Source organism: Perna viridis, chromosome 7, assembly GCF_037379345.1.
Source record: "Perna viridis isolate PV_CMFRI_1.1 ecotype Kerala chromosome 7, ASM3737934v1, whole genome shotgun sequence".
Classification (NCBI taxonomy): domain Eukaryota; kingdom Metazoa; phylum Mollusca; class Bivalvia; order Mytilida; family Mytilidae; genus Perna; species Perna viridis.
The window spans coordinates 28,764,510-28,777,623 of NC_142451.1; the positions used below are offsets into that span (position 1 = coordinate 28,764,510).

Here is a 13,114-nt window from a genome sequence, read left to right on the forward strand (position 1 = left end):
GATCAACTTTTTTAAATTTAATGAGTACAAAATGACCCCATAGATGAGCTGCCTTCAACTAATAATGGAATTGATTCATTTTTTCACCAATAGAACTTTTAAAACCGTTTCACGGAAGACAGCAAATTTGATGTTCTTTCCATGCTGTGGCATCCCCACCAGCAATGCTGATCCAGAAAGAGTACTTTCGATGCTAAAGAAAATACAGACATATACATGTATGAGATCAGAGCTATAAGATGCAAAGGTAAATCAGAACCTAAGGCTGCATTATTATGGATTAAGAAATGAAATCTGCAAAATTCTACTTCACTTCTGTGATTTGCATTGGTATTGTTGATGTTGTTATTGCTAAAATATTAATATTATTATTAAATTCATAATGATGCAAACCACCTAGCATACTATGTTTAAGTGTAACTCATAATCTGCATATGTTGCACTTCATAGGATTTGTATGAGTGGCACTTTTGACTGTATGGCAAGCAGACTATTTTAAAGAGGAATACCTAGGGTAAGGGACACAACTGTTATAAATCATTGGAACGTTTGTATTCAGCATTTTACATAAATCTCATGTAAGCATCAAAGTAACTTGGACTGATTGCATTCTGTTTCAAATAAAAGCTTGATAGCCTGTGGTGAAATTGAATATGATACTAACATATCACTGATTTTAAGAGTTATGTCCCTTACCCTGTGTCTACCTCCTTAAAGGCAAACAATCAAGATACATTAAGAAGCAAAATGAATATTTTTATTTTCATTTTTGATTCAAATTATTACAAAAACACCAGCATGAAGTACATCCAATATGCATCAAGATGTCTTTACCAGAAGACCTTTGAAAAAAAAAGAAGATCTACCTCTGTTCTTTAAAAAAGGTTAAATTAAAAAAACAAATGAAATACAAAACAAAAATTCAACAGTTTTTCAGCTCAAAATGTTAATAATAAAAATAGATTGAAATGTAAGCTCCCACATCATTTGTGATTTTTTTGTCTTTTTTGGATAATGTACATCAGTAAACAAGTATTATAGTATTGTTAAAGAAAATAAAATGTAAGGATTAAATGTATACTCAAATGCTTAACTAAATAGATAACATGAATTGGTACTATCATTTTTAACATGTCCGATTGACAATAGCGATTCTAAACTATATAAAGTCAGTACTAAAAATCAACCCATAACAATTAAATACAAAATTAAAAATGTAAATATCTATGTCTACGTCAACTCTTGGTCCCTCAATGTTTATGGCTGTGGGGTAATTCTGAGGTAACCCTTTCCAGAGGGTACCTTTTTAACTTCATGTTTGGGGAACAATTTGGCAGCATCTTCTGCACTAACACTTGGAACAACCATGCAACTTCCACCTTGCTGCAAAAATAAACAGTTTTCAAAGTTAGACATCGACAAATGCAGAATTGTTGGAGCTGTTTCAATAGTATACATGTAAATCTTGAAGGTTAAAATTAAAATACAATCATTGATAAATGCACAACAAACGGCCTTTTTTTGATAATGTAAAATAAAATGAAAAATGAAAAATCAAATTTTCATTGCTCCTTTCAAATGGCCATATTTACAGTTATTTATTTATTTTTTTTTTTTTTTGTGGTTTTGGTAAGAATGAATTCATGTTCAGAAGGAGAAATGGGTACAATTGTTCTATTTTCCTGCTTTTTTGTCCACCTCAGTTTTTACAGTTTAATTAATTCAAAATATTTGAACTTCAAAGTTAATTAAGTGTCAGTCTCTGTAAGAATCAGGCAGTGAGTGAAACATGGTATGAAAAATCCCATCTTTTTAAAAGTTTAATTTGACTCTTTGCATCATTAAAATCAAAGAAAAAAAACCCACAATTTTCCATATCATTTTGATACATTGAGTTATAATTTCATTGAATGCACTGAAAATAAACATTTCAAGGGCAGATAACTCTGTTAAAGACCTCATTTTTCTAACATTCTATTGAAAAAAATTCTGAGCAAATCCAGAGATGCAGAGATCAAATAATGGCCTTTTCAAATAGATAAAACATCCTTGAGTGAAATTATATTGTCAGACAATGGGCATTTGACATGCATGTGTGATTTTTTCCCCATTTTGCCTGATTCTTACAAAAACTTACACTTTACTATTGAAATAAACCAATAGTTATAAAAAAAGAAAAGAAAAAAATTCAGCTGCACTTGTCATCATGCTAAGCAAACCTCACTTATACAGAAAGTTGATGATGGACAGCAACCAAAACTGCCCACATGCTTCTGTGGAAGTACTTTAATTCCTGGATACCAACTTTTGTGGATTAGGAAAGATACACAAGTTTACTGATCCTTAAATTCGTGGTTTTGAGGTTTTCAGTAAACACATCAACAGGAATCTCCTTTTCTTTGGGAACCAAATTTCATGGTTTGGCCTACCCACAAATACCAAATTGGTACTCCACGAACAATAGTACTTCCACATTATATAAAGTGGCATGCCATATTTGAAATCAATCCATTCATTTGGAACTAAGATGTTTGTTACGAAATTTGTCTCTATCACTTCATATAATGAAAAATGGCACAAGCCACACAAAACTGTTCGAAATCTTGACAGCACCCTGAATTGCTGACTATGTATTTTCATCTATAAAAACCACACACCAAATTTAAAATTGACCCATCTACTAAGTGCCTTAGCTAGATAATTACAATGAAATTTGGATGGATAAAATGAAAGACAAACAGAAAAGGCAATTCTAATTTTCCACCCACTCTTTGAGTGGGTATTTAGAAATTCACAAGACACCTGCAAATATTTATGCAATGTATATTTTACCTGGATCTAAACATTAAGAAACCAAAACCCACACAACCCAATGATGTTAATCAATTGCAGCTTAAAGACAAAATAAAACACCAATATATTGAGTGATTGTTTCAGTATACTGTGAAAGTACTATTGTTCGTTGGGCACCAATTTTCTTGGTTTTCGTGGGTAGGCCAAACCACGAAATTCGGTTCCCAACGTAAAGGAGATTTCCATTGATTTGTACACTAAACACCTCAAAACCACAAATTCAATAATCCACCAACACTTGTTTTTCCCCTATCCACAAAAATTGGTATCCACCAATTAAAGTTCTTTCACAGTAATGTCCATTATCAGCTTTTTGTTATGAATGTATAGACTCAATCAAACCCCAGTTGAATGCATCTGATTGGTACAAGCTAACTTTGGCAAACAAAAGTAATACATCTGTTTATTGCTAACCTACCTAACCCTAGTTTTTCATGCCTACCCTAAATATTTTTGGCCATTTTGGCTCAAGCACTGTTTAAGTCTAGATTAATTTCCCATGAACTCAATGTAATTCAAAATGTCTTTGAAAAATAAAATCAATCCTACCATATTTTTTGTTGTTGCTTGTAGCAGGAAACGAGAGTAATTTTTTTTGGCCTTTATTTTGACACATTACTCAATGCAACCAAGCAGACAACCCCTAAACCACATACAGTCAAGGAAAGTAAAGAAGCCACATGACCAACAATGCCAATAAATTTGGAAACAAGTAACTGGTGAATTCAAATGCTGTCATACCTTCCAATTTGCTGGTGTAGCTACTTTCTTTGTTGCTGTCAGCTGGAGGGAGTCCACAACTCTAAGAATCTCACTGAAAAATGATTTAATATTAATCAAAATCCAAAGTTACTGTCTTCCCATAAGTGGATTACTATACAACAACTCCTGGTGTGCATCCTGTCAATTGTCATGTCTTCAAATACAAAATGCACTAAACATGATTTTTTTTGGGGGGGAAGGGGATTTGTGTTGTGGTGAATGAAAATATAAATGTACAGTTTTTGACTTCCATTTTATAAATATGGCACATTTAATCAAACATATTTGGGTGGGTTTCTCATCTTCATGGAGATAAGTTACGGCTTAAATTAAAATATTGTTTGTTTGCAGTTTTCCAACTGATCATCAGTAAATAAAATTTTATTGCTCTTATATCAGAGATACCTATTTTTTTATCATAGATCCCTATGTGGAACATCTGATAGGGCCTTTCCATGAGTGTCAATTTGACTTTAGATCAAATTCAATTATATGTTTAAATTCCAATGTTAAACATCCTTCATGTCAAGCTTTATGAGACGGTTCTATAATCCACATGGATTATTATTGATATATTCTCCTTGTCATAGCTGAAAAAATAAAATATCTCCGGTACCGACCTACCCACCAATTTAAAGGTATAGCCAGACATATCTCCCGTACCGACCTACCCACCACTTTAAAGGTATAGCCAGACATATCTCCCGTACCGACCTACCCACCACTTTAAAGGTATAGCCAGACATATCTCCCGTACCGACCTACCCACCACTTTAAAGGTATAGCCAGACATATCTCCCGTACCGACCTACCCACCACTTTAAAAGTATAGCCAGACATATCTCCCATACCGACCTACCCATCACTTTAAAAGTATAGCCAGACATATCTCCCGTACCGACCTACCCACCACTTTAAAGGTATAGCCATACAACTGCAAACAAACAATATTTTTAAGACTGGTTAAATGTAACCAAAGAATGGAAAACGTCACAGTAGAAACCTTATACTTTATAAATATAAAATAACTATTCTATCAAAGGATATTACCTTTCACCGCATACCAAAGAGCAGTTTTTTGTTTTTGTTTTTTTTTATTTTGGAAAAAATAACCTGCAAGTCTTATTCCTCTGAGTTTTTCGGTATCAGCAATTTAAAAAAAATGTTTGATTTACTTCTTTAAGAACATGAAATTATTGACTGAAATACATGTGAGCTATGGATATTGTCAATGACCACTGGATGACAAGGCCTGAAAAAAATTACCCTGTACTGTTGTTAACCCTACCAACTCTTTTTTTGTGCCTACCCTAAAGTTTTTTTTTTGGTCATGTTTTGACATGTACTATTTAAGTCTGAATGTGATTTCAAAACAAACCAATCAAAAACTTTTGTCTGAATGAAAAGTTTGGCCTACCTATCAACCCAAATTTTTAATAGCATTTTAGCAGAAAGGCAGGTTTATCTTTGGTCTAAGGCTAAATAAAAATATGTGTGGTTCCAGTTGTCTCTTTGAATAAAATATAGGTTACCGGTAGTAGGTTGAATTTTTTTTTCAAAAAGCTCACAAGGTCAGCTTGAAATGTCGCTAAATCCTGCATGATGAATGCCTAAGTGTTCAATGAAAACATTATTTACAATAACTGATCACTAGATAACCACCATAAACAGGAATGAAACATCAACAGGCAGTTGTCTCATAGCCACAGCTGGAAGCAAGTTCACAGCCATTGTTGTTTACCAAGGAAAATACAGAATTCAGTCCAAAGAAGTTCTTTTTTTATTTTGGCAAAACAAATCTAGGGTCAGTGGTTAAAACAAGGATAGATCAGGCGACCGGAAAAATACATATTTTTTTTAGTTGGCCTAATCCTTGTACTTGCAATAAAACTTACTCAAAGTTGCGTCCAGTAGTAGCTGGGTAGAGAGCAGAGAGTTTAAGCTTCTTGTCTGGTCCAATGATGAAGAACTGGAAAATAATATAAGAAATTACCAGCCTTATCTGCAATGGTTTATGGTTATTGATTATTATCATAATCTAAACCTGTGTTAATAATGAAGATTTGGAAATTCTTTAATAATGGTACTTTATTATTAGTATTTTCTACAGTAGGATACTTTTGTGGCTGCATAATGTTCAATGTATTTGAACTAGCTTTGTTCTTTATTAGCCACATCTGAGTCATAATTGCCTTTGTCAAATATTTCCTAACACAAAGAAAGTATAGGTTTCATTGTTTTTTTTGCAATGCAGGTACCATTGGTTTTGTAGGGGAGTACTTTTTTGAAAGGCCTCAGAAAGCTTGAACATTCATACTTAATTACAAAAAAAAGTGAAGATATACCTTTATTGAGAAGTTACAATGAACTTAAATCAATAGTGAACAGGACAATGTTAGTTTAAACTGCAATTGCAATTCATTTTGAATTATAAAGTCATACATGAAAGGGGAGGCAACTCAAAATATTTATTTGTACATAAACTATATTTCTACCAATTTCAAAGAATAGAGAAACAATGATTTTATTTTTCAATTGTTTTTGCAACAACTCTGTTCCTCATTTATAAGTGCCAATTCTCTATGGTTACATTTATGTAAATTGAATATTGGTATTAAACTTTAAAGGTAGCTTCAATTTTGGGGTAAATCCTGACAATTTTATATAATACTGCAAAATCTTTGGACCAGAGTGTATGGTCCACCTGCAAAACGTTGAATGATCAAACGTCCTTATAAAAGTGAGTGAAAAATGAACAAATAGCAAATGATAGAACTATAATCAAATAAGTTTAATGGTAGGCAGAAATATCAAACAAGCTTTGTCGGGTATACCCCTACTCTTAAAGCAAGTCAATAATGGACAGCATCCAAAATTGCTTACAACCTATGTCCCATCTATATAAATTCACAAACCAAATCTGAAGTTAATACAGCCATTGAGAGCTGAAATTTTTGTCAATGAATTCAGACAGACAAGGCGATTGGAATATACCACCTCACTCACTGAGTGGGGGTACCAGTATATTTCATAAACTGTTGAACAATACAGAGGAAAAAATACAACATATATTTTTATATTTTGAAAATTTTCCTGTAAAACATACATTCTTAATATGTTAAGGACCACAATATAAAAAAAATGTTTAGAACTAACAAATTTATTCATGAAAAAAATGCTAAGCAAAGGCACAGCTTGTTACAATCACAAAGCGGCTGAGGTCTCAACAATTGGGAATAGGGGATATACCATTCCAACTTGATACAGCTTTTTTTCAAAATTTTATTGAAAAAGTTTGTTCATTTCCTAAATTGCATTAATCTACCTCTATTCCAGTTTACACATTAACAATTCCAGACCAGAAACTGTGATGAAACAAAGTTTTAGAAAATAGCTCTAAATTTCCCATGACCTTTTAGAGTTTTAACCTTTTAACTTATTCTATCCTTACAATATAAAATTTTCAGGTATGACTGTGTCTTAGACTGTTATAAGTCAGGCCAATTAAAAAAAATATGTGTGGTTCAAGTTACTTTTTTGAATAAAACAGGGTCAGTAGGTTGAAAAATAATTTTAAAAAATGTTGTTATTGTTTTAAAAACTCAAGATGTCAACTTGAAATATCGCTAAATCCTGAAAGACCAACATATATACTAGGCTTCATAAACATAACATATTATTCAAATTTGAAATAAAATTGGTCTACAGTTTTACTGACACCTATCAATATTTAAAATATTTTAAATAACTTGCTCATTCATATGTGAATTGTTCAAATCCGATGACATTTTAAATCCAGATCACAATGTTTACATTGTCAAACTGGCTCTGATTTCCTTATCAAGACGATTTTAGGTTGTTGGAAGTTTGAAGAAAACAAAGAGTTGTCTTTCATAACAAATAAAAAGAAAGACAACTTTGTCTCTATGAAAGAACAGCTGACGAAAATTACGATTAAATTGAGAACGGGATTAAACTGATGTTCAGTACAAGTTTTCAGTGAAAACATTAATTATAACAACTGATCACTAGACAATCCTCACAAACAGATTGTAAATTCACCGATTTCTTCTGTCTCGTAGCCGCAGCTGCAAGCGTGTGCACAGCCATGGTTGTTGACTATTGTAAATACTGAGTCTGGTACAGGGAGGTGGCGAAAAAAATCAGGATAACCCAAAATGGGTAGGTCCGGTTGTTTTATTTATCTTTTTTTTTTAATTTGGCATTTAAAAAAAAAAGTCTAGGGTTGGCAGTAAAAACTAAGGTTGGCCTGGCAACAGGAACCACACACATTTTTTTTTAATTTGGCCTTATAACAGTACCAGTTACATCAATACTTACAGCTCTGCATGTCAATGGAAGTCCAGAAGCAGTCTTTTCATCAGGGTCCAACATACCAAGTTTTACAGCGAGATCTCTGTTCTTGTCAGCAATAATGGGGTATGGGAATTTGTCAGCACATGCTTGTCCAAGGCCGTTGAAGTCAACAATATCCTAAATATAAATGAAGTCAAACAATATTTCAAAATATGATTTATACTATCCAAGTATGTTCCATGTTACAAATACATTAATGGCAATATAACTTCTAGAAAAGCAGAGGACGCTTACCTACCGGTGCACCTGGTCCATGCTCCCAGTTTTTAGTGGAGTCCGAGTTGCTCATTTGCTTTTATTACCTTGTATGTATGATTTTAGTTATTCTATGTTCTTTGTTTGTGTGTCTGTTTTCCATGTCTGGTCTTTGTCCCTGGATTACATTATTTTGATTACCGCTATAACCTTGGTTCCCTTGATTACTCTTTCTATGTTCTTTAAGTGAATTTACTGAACTCACCGAACATGAATACAGTGAAACCCTTTATAACCAATCCCATTTTGGACTTTGATACTGGTTCAATTAAGACGTATCTTGGTTTACTGAGGTTCAAAATACAGTTAAATTGATATAAAAGGACTTTTAAAAGTGTCTGGTTTACATGGGTTTTATTGTACATTATCAGCATAATAACTTCTATATCCCAGCAGTGAACTCACTCAACATTTGTAGTTGATCAGAAAAAAAAAACAGACTAGCTGAAAATCTAAAGAAATATTCAGACTACATCAATTTAGAACACTATAATGATCAGAATTACTCAACAGCTAAAAATCTAAGAAGATACTCTGACTACGCCCAATTTGTACATTACATGGACAGTACACAAAAAATTGTTAGCTCAGTTGAAAGCATTGCCACTATATGCCTCGATGAACCTGAAGATTCAAAGAAATGTGGCATCAACACCATCTATGGAATATTCAAAACCACACAATAACTCTTGTTTAATTATTTTATTCTTATAATGAACAGTAATTTACATACAAAACATTTCATTTCAATCTCAGCCAGTCTATGATGTCACAATAAGTAAGCCGTAAAAATCATCCTTCAGTGAACATGAAATTTATACAAATCTCCTGATGATGCCGCAGTAACACGCGAAACATGCGGACGTAATAAAATAGTTTCAGTGAAGTAACTTGGATGTTGTTTTTTTGTAGTTTATATTTGGAGTTTTTAAGACAACCACAGCATACCCCAGTATCCATCTTGGTTACTCTACCTACCTGATACTGTCGTAAGGTGTTGGTTCACTTGACTTGATTTAGAAAAAAACAGATTTAAAACTAACTTTAAAATTGGAAGATCCAGGCATCGATTTCACAAAAGTCGTAGAGGTGAAAAAAATAGGGCATTAATGGAACATAAGGTAATAGCCTGCCAAGTTATAGTGAAAATATGGGGATAGCAAAACTCCTTGGATTGCACTGAAAAATTAAATAAACCTGTAGTTTTTTATCTGTTATCAAGTTATCATCTGTTAAGTGTCAACGGTTTTAGATGAAACTTTTCAACAGGGTATCACATTGAAAAACTTTAAAATTTATTTCTTATTGCCATTCAAATTAATCTGAATGTAGTAGTTAAAAAAATGTGGCAGTTGTACAAATGTTAAATATTCAGAAAAATGGGGAGAGGGCATACTTGTTAACATTAGAGATTGATAAGTAGGTTTTACCTTTTCCCAGCCTTTGTGGTCTTCAACTGAATCACATGACAGTGCAATGAGTTTGACATTTCTCTTCTGAAACTCAGGGGCCATCTTTGCAACAGTGCCCAATTCAGTTGTACATACTGGTGTATAATCAGCAGGATGGGAAAACAGAATAGCCCAACTGAAACAATACAAAATAATTAATGGCACATGGATGTTAGGGCAGTATGCAAGGATTACTGGGACTGGGTATTTCTTTTAAAGAGGAAGTTGGATTTAACTGAAACAATACAAATGTGTAAAGGCACTAGAATGTTAGGGCAGTATGCAAGGATTACTTGGACTGGGTATTTCTTTTAAAGAGGAGGTTGGATTTAGCTGAAAGATCAACTGAAACATTACAAATGTGTAAAGGCACTTAAATGTTAAGGCAGTATGCAAGGATTACTGAGACTGAGGTTTTTTTCTTAAAGGGGGAGGTTGGAGATTTGGTAGAAAGGGAAAACAAAATAGCTCAACTGGCCACACAATTTGGATATAAAAATGTATTACAGACAATGCTTTTATGTGCCAATGAAGCATAAAAAAATAAGTAGCAGTCTTTGTAAGAATCATGCAAAATCTGAAAAATATGATGCATAACTGTATTAACTATCAAAAAAACTTTAAAGAATTAGTATTTATCAAGCAAGAAACTGCTCAAGGGCAATGAAGTGAGACCAGATAAAATCTAAAACTTTGTAGTCTAGACAGGCCAACACAAAACATATGCTTGTCGTCTAGAAAGGCCATTACAAAACATATGCTTGTTGTCTAGAAAGGCCAACACAAAACATATGCATGTTATCCTGTTTTCAAAACATGCTGATTAAATGAGAATACCATACCTGATCAATCAAGAATCTCCCACATAAAAATGCTATGAGAGGATTTGGATAAAACTTCATTTTCTCTGATATACTAAATAATTGCATTTTCACATCAAAAGTTAGCTTTTACATAAAAAGTTCCATCAAGAGATAGTGACAAGTGGGAAGAACCACCAACATCCCTGTTCCAAAGGTTAACAGGTATACACAAATGATTTCTTAATTTTTTTTTTTATTGCTGACGGTTTTTACATTGTTCCTATACATTTGTTTCTTAGCATTTTACTCAAAATGTCAGGGCTCCTGAATCCACTTGTGCACATACATTTGTACATTCCTGTCCAACAGACACCAAGTGTACACAGGAGCATAGCCACAGTGAGAATGTCTATTGTCTTTCAGATGCATTTGGTCAGAAAACAGAAACAAAGAAATATTTTATTATGTCCTAAAATAGAACAATGTAGCAGTTACATAATACATGCATGTTTAAACTATCAGATAATGTGTTTGTAACAGGTGTATTAAGAACCAATCCTCAAATGTTAATACAAGTTTTCAAAATTCTAAAGCATGCTTAAGTGTTGGTAATTCATATAAATGACCACAGGTCAAACAACAAGACATTAAAAAAAAGTAATGCTCTGCTACCATTCAAATATTGTCTTAGCTTGTTTTTCATTAAAATGTATGAACCAACTTTCTCCGATTCTACTCCCTGTTTGTCTGGTTCATCATCTTAGACGAACCACAGGATACAAACCAATAATGGAACATAAATCTATAGTTCTAGTGGAACAAAAAGCACCAACAGTGAAGCATATCAGGCCCAACTCCATCACATTAACAACCTAAAAGTTTAAACGCTTGCTAACCAAGACAAGGGGAAGATGGTACTTAAAGTGAATTTCAATTCATGCTGTATACCTCTGTCTGTCTGTCTGGGTGTCAGTGTGTGTGTGTTTGTCAATTTTATCAAATGTACACATATCTTGCTAATACTGATGTATTGATCTGATGCATAAAATAGGATTTAAAATGATTTGACCTATTCATGGTTTAAAATTATCATTGGTCTGAGATCCAGGACCCACGGTTTTATACCAGGATGTTTGGTTTACATTTTTTAACCCATATACCTTCAATCTCTTACATTGACATTTAATTTAGGGCCTATACTATTCCTAAAATGGACCTTTGATGAAAATAGAAAAAGTCCTGGACCTATCACTCTTGACCCTTGTATGTCATTTATTTTAAAAGAAATAGGTATCAGCTTGTGTTAGATTTCTGGTTCAGACAGGTTTTCATTTTATTCAGGGTTAGATTTTAACAGTTTTCATTCTGGGACTAATAAAACAGTTATATTTTCACTGTATTTGTCTAATGCTTCCTGGAACAATTAAATTCTCAACAAATATGGTACTATGATTGTAGAAATTCTTCACAAAATTTACTTGAATAAACAATACTGAAAAGCCACATTTTTACCTTTTCAGCTGACAGCATGGAGGCAAATTACTCACACATGTAAACAATATGCATACACTTTTGTATTAAATTACATATATGATTTTAAAGTACACAATCTCAGCTTTATTTTGACTACTTTGAATAAGAAAACACACAAATAATGCACTTGCAATGCATAGGTCTAGGTTCAGTGTGTTTTTGGTAATACATGGGGGGGGGGGGGTGGCCATTTGACCCGGAAGTGGTTAGTGAGACCTTGGTAGATTATTGAGTTATTACCCTTTTCTATGGAATTTTACTGCATAATTATACACATTCTCGATTCAAATTTTCTGTGCGGAAGCTAGCAGATTTGCAAATAAAAGCCTAGAACCCCCCTTTTTTCTGAAACTCCTCCTTTTCAAACTCTCTGTATCAGAGCATGCAGTGCATATATAAATGTAAATACCAGATGATATACATATGTCTAACTCTTAATATAGCCTGTGCCTTTGTGGAAGTATAAACAGAACACTGCAAGCGCTACATTAAAATTTTAAAATGTAGGTCGACATTCACACACCCTCAATCTAGCAGTTGGTCATTATAAATGAAACATACGATTTCTATCAAGTTAAGTTGGCTTTCTTCAAATGAAATTACTAAGCAGGATATTTATTCATTGTATGACAAGCCACCTAATTACACAATATGACCTGTACTATTACGAAAGCTAAATCAAGCTGAACTTTTACCCCAATTATTGATAAGCATTAAAAGTTCTTAAATTAGGTTGTCATGTTTCAAGAAATGAAAATCATACCTGTCACCAATCCATTCGTGGAATTTTATAACACCAACAGTTGTATCTGCTTCAAAATTAGGGAAAACATCACCCAAGTTGACCATCTTGCCGGCTACGTGCTAAACGTGATTCAGTAAACTGGTTCCTGTATTAAGGAGCTGAGCTAACTAATATGTATGTACAGGGATACAGTATGTGACTCGAAATTTAACCAGGATGCACATTTAAACGCGTATAGTTTATTTATCTGATACACTTTATGATTTATCAACCAAGACGTTAATAAAAAGAGAAATATGATTGAGCTTGTTCAATTACATAAGTTTAGATGTGTG

General features: G+C 33.2%; 1 protein-coding gene across 1 annotated transcript; it reads right to left on the reverse strand.

The window, feature by feature from the left end:
• Positions 1–743: 743 nt before the first annotated feature.
• On the reverse strand, positions 744–12,957 carry LOC148612163 (peroxiredoxin-6-like). Its single transcript, XM_088593364.1, has 6 exons — positions 12,798–12,957; positions 9,678–9,834; positions 7,957–8,109; positions 5,511–5,584; positions 3,595–3,667; positions 744–1,383 (listed from the first exon to the last, which is right to left on the reverse strand). Exons 1-6 carry the CDS (start codon positions 12,881–12,883, stop codon positions 1,258–1,260), a joined length of 669 nt encoding a protein of 222 aa, XP_088449490.1. The 5' UTR covers positions 12,884–12,957; the 3' UTR covers positions 744–1,257.
• Between the last annotated feature and the right edge of the window lie 157 nt (positions 12,958–13,114).